At 43.3% G+C, this 12715-nt stretch overlaps 1 protein-coding gene across 2 annotated transcripts in view; it reads right to left on the reverse strand.

The window, feature by feature from the left end:
• LOC310960283 (myosin-9-like) overlaps positions 1–12715 on the reverse strand; it is a 37531-nt gene that overhangs the window by 9580 nt on the left and 15236 nt on the right. Inside the window, exons 3-27 of one of the 2 annotated variants that reach the window (XM_083931940.1) lie at positions 11954–12110; positions 10482–10509; positions 10244–10337; positions 9506–9526; positions 8162–8254; positions 8010–8073; positions 7765–7863; positions 7471–7614; positions 7284–7379; positions 6857–7128; positions 6533–6706; positions 5811–5984; positions 5567–5681; positions 4252–4436; positions 3019–3140; positions 2853–2922; positions 2600–2760; positions 2218–2326; positions 1967–2098; positions 1569–1775; positions 1311–1448; positions 963–1086; positions 662–833; positions 305–517; positions 39–183 (exon numbers count right to left, since the gene is read on the reverse strand). In XM_083931940.1, the coding sequence (XP_083788066.1) occupies positions 39–183; positions 305–517; positions 662–833; positions 963–1086; positions 1311–1448; positions 1569–1775; positions 1967–2098; positions 2218–2326; positions 2600–2760; positions 2853–2922; positions 3019–3140; positions 4252–4436; positions 5567–5681; positions 5811–5984; positions 6533–6706; positions 6857–7128; positions 7284–7379; positions 7471–7614; positions 7765–7863; positions 8010–8073; positions 8162–8254; positions 9506–9526; positions 10244–10337; positions 10482–10509; positions 11954–12110 (3309 nt within the window). The remainder of the gene's footprint in view (positions 1–38; positions 184–304; positions 518–661; positions 834–962; positions 1087–1310; positions 1449–1568; positions 1776–1966; positions 2099–2217; positions 2327–2599; positions 2761–2852; positions 2923–3018; positions 3141–4251; positions 4437–5566; positions 5682–5810; positions 5985–6532; positions 6707–6856; positions 7129–7283; positions 7380–7470; positions 7615–7764; positions 7864–8009; positions 8074–8161; positions 8255–9505; positions 9527–10243; positions 10338–10481; positions 10510–11953; positions 12111–12715) is intronic. The other variant, XM_083931941.1, reaches the window with a different exon arrangement.

A 12715-nucleotide genomic window follows, 5' to 3' on the forward strand; every position in this document is an offset into this window, starting at 1 on the left:
TCAAAGCAGTTGGATAAAGGGCTCTGAAAATTATTCACCCTCTTCGCCTGCTCCAGCTGCTCATTGAGCTCGTCGAAGGCCTGGCCGTGTTTCTGCCTCATCTCCACAAGCTGATGTTCATGGACCTTGGCCTCTTCATCCAGAGTCTTTTTAAGGTGTGTCACCTCTGTCTCTCGCTTGGCCCTGAGAAAGGTGAGCAGAGGTTAATCTCCTGGTGTCAAGATTTCCAGACGGAAAGCTCTGTCCATCCTGTTACATGGCATTACTTTAACTGTTGCAGCCGTTTCTTGACCAGTAGCTCTACCTGAGTTCTTGCTGAGCAGCGGTGGAGTCCAGAGTGTCCTCTAGCTCAGTCTTGAGGGCCTCCAGCTCTTCTCCCAGGTCCCTGCGGTGTTTCTCTGCCTTAGTGCGGGCCTGCCTCTCCAGCTCCAAATCCTCCTGCAGTTCAGAGAGCTGAGCCTCCATCTCACGGATCTTTTTCTGAGCCAGGTTCTTCTGCGCCGCCTCCTCCTCGATCCTTAAGGGAGCAACAGTTCAGAAAAAATGAGTGTATGAAGTAGGGGGTTGGAGAACCTTCCAGTTGATTTCAATAACCTGCAAAACTAAACATTGGTAACATTGGCAAAACTAAAAACAATGAGCAGGAGAGTCCCACACAGACCTGGCCAGAGCTGCCTGGAGCTCTTCCTCCTTCTTGGCTAGTTGGGCACGGAGCTCGGCAATCTGGGCCTGCAGCTCGGCAATCTGGTCGTGTATCTCATTGAAGTCGCCATCCAGCTTGCGTCGGTTCTTTTCCAGCTCCTGGCGCTGCTTCTCCTCCCTGCGCAGGCGGTCTGACAGGAAAAAAAGAACAAATATTAGATTATAGAGAGGGAAAAAAGATGCCAAAGGAAACTAACATGTGGGATCTATAATGGTTATCATGTAAGTGACTGTTTGTCCCCTTCATGTTCTCTTCCTACCTTCCAGGTCTGTGATCATGGCCTCATGTTTGGTCTTGAGTTTCTGCAGGCTCTTAGATTTCTCCTCCTCCTCTGATAGGTTTGTGGTGAACTCAGAGATCCTCTCTTCCAACAATTTCTTCTCCTGTATTCATTGAAAAAAGGGAAAATGATAAGTATCCCCAGAGAGGACCGGGCGCACTTTTATTTGTTACGCTTGTCCATATCAGAGAAAATTAGCAGAAAGGGTTCAACTGAGCACAGCTGTAGTTACGAGCTCCATCTTTGTCAGTGTGCTTACACTAAAAAATAGCAAGACTTCACTTTCTCAGTGTCCATCACAATGATTAGAGTTCTTCCCATCCTAACCTTGTTTAGTTTGTTGTTCTGGTCATCAAGAACCATGACATCATCTTCTATCTTCTTCATCTTGGCCTCCAGGGTGACCTTCTCCAGCTGAAGCTTCTGTCTGGCTGCTTCCTCCTCATCCAGCTGCTGCTCCAAGTCCTGAACAGATAAATGAGGGGAAGGTTGGCAAGGCAAATGGAACCATATGTATTCTCTATCATGTGTTTTTACACTGTGTGCATATTTAAATTAGTGGATGTACAGAGTGAGTGAACATACTCCAATATTTTGCTGCATCTTCTTTTTCTCAGACTGGAGATGAGAGGCACGCTCTTCCTCCTCCTCCACACGGGCCTCCAGGTCGTGGAGGATCTCCTCCAGCTCCTGCTTCCTGGCAGCCAGGCGGGCTCTCATCTCCTCAGCCTCAGCGCAGAGTTCTGTTTCTGCCTGAAGCTGCTCCTGCAGGGCTACCTTCTCAGCACTCAGCTGTAAGCATGCAAATACATGACGTAAATATCAAGCACAGTTAACTAAAATCAGTTCAAACAAAGCATCCACCTTCAATCATCAGTGAATATTATATGGAAGGGCAGGGTGTTTCTTCTACATGTCACACCAACTTCCTGATGTGGAAATGAAAATTAACTTAACAGAGACGCTGGTTTCTTTAAGTTTACCTGATTTTGTTTTTCCTCCATCTCATGGAGCTGCTGCTCAGCATACAAATGCTTCTCCTTCACCTTCACCAGCTCATCATCCTTGGCCTGCATCTCCTCCTCCTGCCTGCTGACTTGCAGCAGAGGCTTCACCTGAGGTCAAATGGTAAATAGACATTAGTGGAGTTAGAAAAGAAAAAAGGGAAAAGACTAGGTTGTGAAAAATACAGTAAACAAAATGTTAACTTAGATTGTAAGAGATGGAGGTTTACCTTGGTGAAGAGCCTCCACCACTGCCAGTTCCTGAGTTTCAGATAAGCGGCACAGTTCCTCTGGATCACCTTCATTGCCGTCAGCTGCTGCTGTCTCTTGGCAAAAGCCCTACAAAGCAATATTAGATAGACTCAGACAATGGCACTTCATTTTACCATTGAGTTCAACACAATCTTAAAGACAATTGACAACAGAGTTAGCCTGGACCAATTTCCTAATACAACACTGAGAAAAATAAAGGCTGAGATGCAGAAGAAAACTTGTGTGTGTGTGTGTGTGTGTTGTGTGCTGAAATGTTGCAGCTCAAATTATGCTCCAAATATTTGTTTCAGCAGCTACTATCAGGATCCTGTTGAGTCAGTGGCGAATGTCTTTACTTACTTGCGGGCCACGTAGCCTCTGCACCATGCTTGGAAACTGATGATTATGTCTGTGATTTTCATGTCCCTCTCCTCCTCCAGGTGAGCCAGGACTCCTGCTCTGAAGAAAACTTTACTCTGGCCGATCCGGTACAGGTTGGGATCCAGCTCGAGGCTTTTGATCTGAAAGGACAGGAGATGAGACGCACTGGTTAATCCCACTGCAGAAGGATTGGTTCTGGTGGAATTTAGTTAGAATTTTGTAGACCTCTTACCATGAGCACACAGGCCTGCTTTCCGTCCATGAAGCCCTTGGGAATGGCATTGGGAGTGAGAATTTCATACCTTGGAGAAGGGCAGATGATACGGTTTTATTTTTAATTTTTACACATACCTCCCAGAGAACAAGACATACTGGGACCAGTGTTATTATTCTGGTACCTCTGTCTGAACTCCTGGAAGACGATGCGGTTGGGGAAGCCCTGTCTGCAGATACGGATGCCCTCCAGCACACCATTGCACCTCAGCTGGTCCAGAACCAGGTGAGGGTCCAGTTTCCCAGCCTGAGAAAAGGGAACATTTGCTGATTAGCAGTGTGGCAAAACAGAACAGCAGTATTCTACACTGTGGATTGTATCAATGTTCAACCAAGAACTATGGAACCAGAGCAACTAAATAAAAGACCTGTTTGTGTTCCCATCCCATCTAACGCTCTAATGGCAGTTACAGACTGAGGTAGTGTCAATGGAAGGATTCTTCACAGGCTGCATATTCCCTGTTACCTTGCACAAAAAAAGTGTTCCCTTTTTCCTCTATGCATTAAAGTGTAATTCCAGCGTAAAATCATCTCATGGTCTTTTTCGGCACTTGCACACATCAAATAAGCCATCAAGAGTTTTTTTCGTTGGTCAACTATTAACAGAGAAATTTGGCAGAGACGCTAACAGCCGGACGTGGCTAACACTGATTAGCTCGGGCAGTACAGTGAAGGCATTTAAACGTCTTTTTTAACCACTAATACTGCTCAAAATAACAGCAAACCTCTGCAGCAGCATGAGAAGAGTCCCTACACAGAAAACAAAGCACCAACGGGCTCCTTCCTTTGGGATTGACTTTGGTAATCCACTTGAATGGACTTTACTATGAGAGGAGCTGGTACAGGGGCCAGTAGGTAAGTCTTTAAAACACTCTTAATAAACTCTGGGTTCACTAACTACGTTGTTGGTGCTTTGTTTTCTGTGTAGGGACTCAAAAACTTGAGATGATTTTGCGCCGGAATTACTCTTCAAGTGCCATTCTGTTAAGGGGCTTGTAAATCCATTTCCAGATTCTGGTCATGCATTTCAAAGATAATTAGTGTGATATCTTAAATAATAAAAAAAAACCTTGTGTTTCCCTCTTGGACCTTCTCTCCAGAGAACTGCTTCTCCCTACATCACACTACAAACTTCTTGAGAAGCTCCTCTTAATTGCTTGAAAATATATCCTGCACAATTGGATCAACGTCTTGAAGGATTGGTCATGCAGCAGCTAAAGTACAAGAGCTGAATATAGTCCCTTTTTCCTGAAGTTGAATCTGTCAGAATTAGTTACTGAGCTCCTCAAAAGGTTTTTGGCCCTCTGGGAAAGTTCCTGGTGGAAACACCCTAATAGATGCAAGTATTTCTCGGGTACCTTTTTCTCGTGGTTGGGGATGATGCAACGAACAAAGTTGGGGTTTGTGTTCCTCAAAGTGGCCATGAGCTTAGACAGCTGCTCTTTGTACAGCTGGCCCACTGTGCGGAACATGCCCTTGCGAGTCTTGAAGGCACCGGGCATGTCGGACATAGACACCTTGTCCAGACCCACGATGCGGTCCACTGAAAGAAGAAATAATAGAGAAAAAAGAGAGAAACAGAAAGAAGAGAGACCATATGTAAGTAACCAGTGGATTTGATTGAATTATATAAATATTTAACAAGGCAAACACAAACCAAATGCATGTCACAAGGAAGAATGAATATTGCCACTGTCTCTCCACTTCCTCTTGGTAAACATACACCATGAGAGAGTAGAGATGGTTCAATATACCAGGACCAGTGAAACACCACACAAACACAGAGTGAATGCCGAGAGGAACAGAAGGATGACCGAGAGGAGTCACAATAAGTGAAGCGTGGAGAGATAACACACCATAACGAAAACAAAATTCAGTGCAGTGGATGGGAGGGGCTGGTACACTGTTCACGCTGACAGTATGTAGCTCTTTGAGTGAAAACTGTGGGTGATGGTTCAACTCAATACGTTTGTGTGTCAGGAAGGTGGCAAACATTGGCGGTTGCAGTGGGCATGTATTTTTGAGGTGAGAAAAACCAAACCAAACCCATGCAGTATATACCCATCGCTGCAGTACCCATGACCAACACCAGGAGTCCCCAAATAACACTATTACACAGAGGGAGAAAAGGAGAGTTCAATGATAGAGCAACAAGTGGTAAGATCACCTGAGGACTTTGTTACGGCACACACAGCTGGTTAAAGACACAGAAACAACTCACACATCTTAATCTGTTCAAAGTTTAAACCCAAAGCACAAGATTAAACATTTAGGAGAAATGGTTGGAAGGCAGACGATTCATGGTGGAAATAAGCATGTTTCAAAAAGACAGCAGGAGTGAGGGGGAAAGACTAAATGAAATATAAGAAACCTCGTCACCTGAGTCCGAGTGTAGAATAGGAAAACGCTGATAAAAATAGGCTCTCTGACAATTATGAACCTCTGAGACCCAGTAAAAGAAAGAATGACAGACAACATGTGGCCATACAGAGGAAGAAAGGGGTGGAAAGTGGAGTTTGATAAGGTAAAAACAGAGGTCCACACACCAGACAGTAAAAGAGAAAGAAACCACTATGAAAAGCAAAACAGGAGCCCAACATGAACTATATTCCCACATCAAGCACCACACCTAGAGAAGCAGTGATACCTGGGTAAACATCTGTCTCAACTCACCGTCTTTCCAGAGCTCAGAGACAAACTTGTCAGTGGACTGGTTGAGCAGTGAAGCCACGTTGTCATTCAAGGGGTCCATGTTCTTCATCAGCCACTCGTCCGCCTTGTAGTCCACCTGAGGAGGAACAGTAGGCAAGAATTGTCAAGTCATTTTCTTCAACCTCTGGGACGCTATTATAAAGTTTGACAACTGGACAAATCCATAACAAATGTGTTCATGAGAATGCATCGAGGAGCCGCTTACCTTGCCAGCATAATGGATGACACAGAAGTCTGCTTCATCCTTCAGTTTCTTGGGCTTAAAGAACTTGGGGTGAGTGCCCTGCTCCTGGAGAACCTTCTCCACAAAGCTCTTGTCTGTGGCTTTAGGAAACCAGCACTCCTCATCCAGCAGAGCGAGGATACCAGGGGGGCTGGCCTGCATACAGAGGGGAGAGTGCCGATCTTAATGACTGAAGTAGAAAGGCTCTGAAGTACTTATTGTAGTGGAAGAACAAAGTACAAAAATAGTGATAACCGATCAGAAAAAAAACAAGACTTATTGGCGGCTCAAGTGTAGAGATTTTCCAATACTATTATTTCCTTCCCAATAGAAGTATAGACCTGATACCAGTGAGTTAGTTAATTATTATTTATTTTTATCAGCTGTATACCACTAACTCTTTATGGATGTGATATGATTGCCATCATTGTTGTATGGCTTGATTCAGGTGAAAAACATGAAAAAATGTACATACAGACAATTAAAGAACTGTTATGTAGTTTGACAGCAAGTAACAGGAACATAATAACATAAATCAACTTTAAAAGTAGATTTTCTTCCAGGCTAAATTACGTGTTGTCGGATCAGTGCATAGACTTGCGTTTTAAGCCGAATCAGAGTCTTTTCCAATACTGGTATCGGAACAACTCTAGTCACGTAAAGAAATAAAAACTTGACAGGTGAGTAAGATTTTTCAGACTTACAGGTTTCTCAATGAGGTCGATGCAGGGCTGCAGGTCCAGGCCGAAGTCGATGAAGCTCCACTCGATGCCCTCCCTCTGGTACTCCTCCTGCTCCAGGATGAACATGGTGTGGTTGAAGAGCTGCTGCAGCTTCTCGTTGGTGTAGTTGATACAAAGCTGCTCAAATGAGTTCAACTGGGGGGGGACAGGAGAAACATGCTTAAGAACACTGTTGATCAACAGCACAAATAAAAAACATGGATGATATTTTTTAAAGACATACAAATCAATTACTATATATACACTACACTGTCAAGTCATGTACAGTTTGCCTCAATTATTTACCTCAAAGATCTCAAATCCAGCGATATCTAGGATGCCGATGAAGGAGGCTCCCTGCCTCTTGGTCTTGTCCAGGGCTTTGTTGATCCTCATGACGAGCCAGCGGAACATCCTCTCATATGTGGCCTTGGCCAGGGCCTCCACAGCAAACTCTGCTTGCTCCTGGGTCTGAGCCTTCTGGACGTAATCTCTGCCCACCTTGATCCTGGGTGACAGGATGGCCCTGGTGAAGTCTGTGACATTCATGCCCATAAGGTGGCTCACCTTCTGGGCAGCTGTTGCAGAGGAAACGGAAGAAAGTGAGTGAATAAGATTTAAGATATAACTGCAGGATAATCAACTTATTAAGGTTCTCTACTGTCCTGACTACCGTAAAAGATGGCAGCTTAGAGGGACAGAGCCAACTATTTCAGGTTAAGATCTGATTTACCGGTGTTGTCAGGCATAGAGGCCTGATCTGTGTGGCGCTCCTTCTTGAACGACATGTTCCCGAGCTGCAGTACAGAGGACACCACTTTCAACAGGCCTGCACACAAAAAAAAAATATATCAGGAGCATGAACAGGGTTTTATGTTGCACTGACACTAGAAGGTAAACATAAGACAAGTCCGCCTTACCAATCTGTTCATCGTCTGGGATACTCATGATCCTAAATGCCTCCAGGGTCTCTGTGAACAGGTCCTTGTCCTGCTGCCCAGGAATCGTAACGTTCCCGTTGGAAAGGAAGCGGTAGTTGTTGTAATTTTCAAGTAGGATTTCCTCTGTGAGAAAAGATGGTCGCGTGAGTTAAATGGCAGAGGAGAAGATAAAATAATCCTTTTTCTTCAGAAAACAACACATTACTACTTCAAAAATCTTTGAGAAATTCCAACTTTGTCTTTAAAGAGAGAGTTATGTAATATGTTGCTTACTGCGCAATTTGTCTCCAGCCCCTGTGAGCAAGTAGTAAAAGATATGGAAGGTCCTCTCATCTTTGGCCTGGCGAATGGCACGGGATTTCTCCAACAAGTCTAGTAGTCAACCAGTCAAGGACAAGTTTTCTTATACTACCATGACTACTGTTCTGAGACACAAAATCCTGCTGTGATCCCTGAAAAACAACAGGTCCTACAACATCTTCAAATCTAAAGGGAAGCAATGAGAGTATCAAGGATACATGTTTCTATATTGGCACCAACGATGTAACCGTTGACGTCAAAGTTGATCCTGATGAATTTGCCCTAAAAAGGAGGAAAAAACAATGAACATTTAGGAAAGGCGTGTTGAAAAGTCTAGCTGGAATACAAGCAGTTAACAAGGAAGTCTTACAAATCGGGAAGAGTTGTCGTTTTTGACCGTCTTGGCATTTCCAAAGGCTTCCAGAATGGGGTTAGCCTGCAGCAGCTGCTTCTCCAGCTCCCCCTGAAGGAAATGAAGAGAACAGCATTGCAAGGTTAGCTCTTGACATCTAACTGATGTATTGTGAGAACATCATTATAACTTGTTAAACTACACAGTTACTCCATTGTAACAAACTGATTTGTTTGTGTCTTTTTAAATAAATATGCTGCTGAGTGGTAAGTATTTATTTACCCATGCATAATGTTTTACTTACGTCTAAGGAGCAAGAGGAACATGGAGTGTACAAAACATTTAAACACAAAGTGATAAAAGGAGGGATACCATATACGCACACGCACACACCAGCAACACACACCCAAGCATATTCCCCACACAAAGTCATGTTAGTGCCCACATCTGCAAACACCCAGAGACCCTGTGACGCTTATCAGTAACCCATCACCAAGCACAAAACACACAAAACAAACAGTCAGCGTCAATAAAACTTCACACTTCTTTCCTCAAACTATACTGGCTTGTTCTCACTCATTTATTTTCCCCAAAATATGGTTTACAAAGCATTTGTGCTTACAAGCAAGGTCTGCCTGACTTTTCACACAATGAGTTTTTCACCCATTTGGCTGAGGATCACTCATATATCCGGCAAAAACATGAACGACATCAGCCAAAATCCAAAGGCTGCCGCTGCACTGATTCATAGGTGAAGTGAGTGTTTGTTAGGAGTCTGTAAGCACCCCGGGTGTCTTTTATTAAGCTTTTCTGAATGATAGGATAAGATAATTTTTGTGTAGCTCTACAGCAATTCTGATTCTGGAAACTCCTGTTCTTTCACTAAAACCTCTTAAATAAACTAAGAAAAACTGATATTCAGTCATTCAGGTGTATGTTGGACACACACTGCCCAAAGTATTTTTTATGCAAAAAAAGAAAAGCACAGTCAAACTTTGGACTCAGGAGTAGCGAAACAAATGAGGAAAAATTCAACCAGACAAATGTATAAATACGTCCATTAGCAAAAATTGCTGCCTTTTGTCAGCAAACACCCCTCCCTCTTATCCTACTATTGTCTGGCTGAATTTTTCACAGGAACACACACACACGGCTGCCACTGATCTGCAAACAAACTTCCTCCCTACTTCCTATTGGCTGGCAAGACATGTCGCCTCTGCCCTTGAAACAAATTGACTCCCACAACAGTGCGCTCCAGCGAGGGGAAAGAGAGGGAGGATGAGGGTGGGGAGGGGGGAGAGGTCGAGGAGGAAGGTGATGACAGAAGCGGAGGGGCAGGGTGGAGGGAGAGAGTTAACTCACATGTGACAGGATCGAGCTGTTCTGTTGATGGGAAGAGAGAAATACAACAACCTCAAAAAAAAGGGATGATAGATGTGGTTTTCATTAAACCCAGCAATGTTGCTTTCAGCAGCATCTATCACACAGCTGGCAGGCCAGATAACAGTAGTGTAGGTTTTCTGGCCGAGTCTGACGTAACGCTTGACTGCTGGATGGTAGTTTTACTTCTGATGAGAGTATGCAGTAAAAGCAGCAAAGAACAAATACATCACACATGAGGTAAGGCCCCTAGTTTGTATAAATGTCAGTGCCAGAAGCCTTTAAACCGACACTACTGTTTTTCTGTTCCTCCATGGTTATTATCTCGATTGCCACCCATTTTCCCTTGATGGTAGTTCTTTTCTGTACCACAGAAAAGTTTGTCTACTGCACAAAATAAGCCTTTCGAATAAAACAATGTGATGGATTAACAATCATGTACACATTGATTCAAGTGTACACGTACACACACACAAAATGGTTGGTCAAGTGTGTAAAAAGATGGAAAAGAAAATGTCCGTCCTGGGAGATGAAAGCACTAAAGGGAACGTGGGATTGCATCTCACCTGAAAAATAATCAGATAAAAAGCAACAGCAGGGAGTGAAGTGAGAGATGAAGGGAGAAGACTGAGAGAGAAAAGGTGTGACTGGAGGATGTAAAGGAGTAATGGGAGGTAGATTTGAGGGGGTGAACTGTGTGGATCAGGAGGCAGGACTGACCTGATCTTTCTTGGTCTTGTGAGAGGAGGCCACGTGAGCCAGATACTGGATGACCTTCTTGGTGTTCTCTGTCTTACCAGCACCAGACTCTCCTCTGTGACACAAAGAGAAATACAGAGTCAACCAGTTTAGAGAAGGAGGGTCTAAAACACAAAAGGGGGATAGATCAAATGAATTCAAATCATTTTAATAGGAGCACGACTACTCTAGTGTGTTATGTGACTTATTTGTAACTCACGTGCAAAGAATGGACTGGTCTTCACGATCTGCAGAAAATAAAAAATGTTGATTATTCAACCTCTGCAGAACAACCGTGCTGCATATTCTAAGTGAGAATATATTATCACCACAGCGCATACAGTTTTGTAGCCTGTACAACAGGAAGTGCATTGGCCACACAGACAGGAAATCAACATCCGGCTTCCTGTGACTGGAAGGAGGTGCTGCTCGCTTTCAAACCAACCAGCTAATTACCCTTCGCCTCAAATAATGTGGTGTGAACACTTTGCTGCAGCCAAACATGGAGAGAAAGAGCACAGATGGGACGGAGGGGCGTTGTTTTTTTTTTATGGGTGGTGTGCATGACAGACACATCAGGAAACAGGCCTAAAATGGGGCTGTATTGGAAAGTTAAGGTGGACTAAAGGAAAGCATTACAATACAATCGCCCTGCAGGAAATACCAATTAGGTGCTCGTTATGTTCAGCTGCTCTTGTAAATGTTGATTCAAGTCACAACACATCATATTTAGGTAACATGGCAAGTATAAAAGCCTCCATTAAGCAAGATGACGTACGCAGGAACCAAGAAATCTGCATTATAGTAAGAGGAGAACTTTCCAACAGAATCACTGTAAACTAGAGCTAGGGCTGGGTGAGAATTCTAAATAATAATCTACCATCTTTCAATGGAATCATTTCGTGATTAAATCATAGATTGAGATATACTGTTAAGTCGTCAAAATTGATAAACAAGCACTTACTCAAATTTGATAATGATTGAAAATCTAATGTGAAGTATTTTGAAGTATTTTCTCTATAACTTCACTTGAAACTGTTATGTTCATTTTGCACTTAAGATCTTCATGAAATTACCAGAAAACCGGCTATATGGTGATATACATTATTATCCAATTATCCTAGAATAATCTGTATCAGGACAGAAGATGTAGGCTATATCAAAACCAGGCCTAGCTATAGCCTTAAATATGTACTTATTAATTTTGGACAGCCCCTGAATATTCTTCCAAAGAATGTGATGAATACGCTGTTTAGGAGACACGCAGGCCTCATATTTTTAAATACAGCCTTTCTTAGACAGAATTGAGAGCGTCTGGTATTTTTTGAGGCCAGTGGGGTGAGTAAATCATTTGAAATACTTTGTTAGCATCAAATACAACATTCTGCAGCAATGGGACCCTATTGTCTTTCATTAGAAGGCCCAGACTCAATAAGCCTCTCTCTCCTTTAATATTTTAGAGAAGGTATTGACAAATAAATGCCTATATCACATGGAATTTGATACAAACTAGTCTCTGTGGAGCCTCACAGTTTAGAGCTCCGTCTGGAACCACAATAGCTTCATTGAAAATGCAATCTTAAAAAAGGGACCCATATAACAATCTTGGGGATGCTAAATTAACTGACAAATGTTTGAATGGAAGCAGAAAATGCTCATAGGAACAGTTTTACAGCGGGGACAGTGACTTACCCTGCATCATGCTTCTGTAAGATGTGTCAGTGATGGCGTAGATATGAGGCGGCATTTCATGCCTCTTCTTGCCCTTGTACATGTCAACAATCTCCTCTGAGTAGATGGGCAGGTTCTTGTAGGGGTTTATGACGACACAGAAGAGACCAGAGTATGTCTGCAGGACAGATAGAGACGGCATTTAAAAAAGCTGCACCTGAACATGGAAAAAAGAGGACGTGAAGGTACCAGTGAAAGAGGAGAGTTTTGATGTTTGGTGGTCCTGAGACTGTGAAAATATCATGATGGAGGCCTCCATTTAGTATGCGGAGCAGAATCACTATTGTGGACTGGTATGCTGGTCATATATGCTAATTAGTGCAGTGCCAGCCCCAAAATGTGCTTCTCTTGTACTATGCACTGATTCCATAGTAAGGACCCCCCCCCAGACTGAGCTGAAAGCTTCTCATGAACTCTGATTGTGTTACCCTCCTGTATTCTTATGTAACCTCAACCCCACCCTGCTGCAAGTTCAAACGGCTGATTGACCTAGGTACCGTAAAACAAGAGCTACTTGACTGGTTAGCCAAGTCATATCTCAGATCCACATGCTAGAACTATCTTTCTGCTTTGAACATTACAACCCTCCTCTATTCCTTTCTATAAACTCCACTAAATCGTTTGGGTGTCTGGACTCTTTCTCCTCCTACCATAACTTCAAATTTTTTTTTCTATGTGCTGCATTCCTGTGCTGCCCTCCCAACATCTCTGTACCAGGCATGT

Source organism: Echiichthys vipera (genome assembly GCF_963691815.1).
Source record: "Echiichthys vipera genome assembly, chromosome: 17".
NCBI lineage: Eukaryota > Metazoa > Chordata > Actinopteri > Perciformes > Trachinidae > Echiichthys > Echiichthys vipera.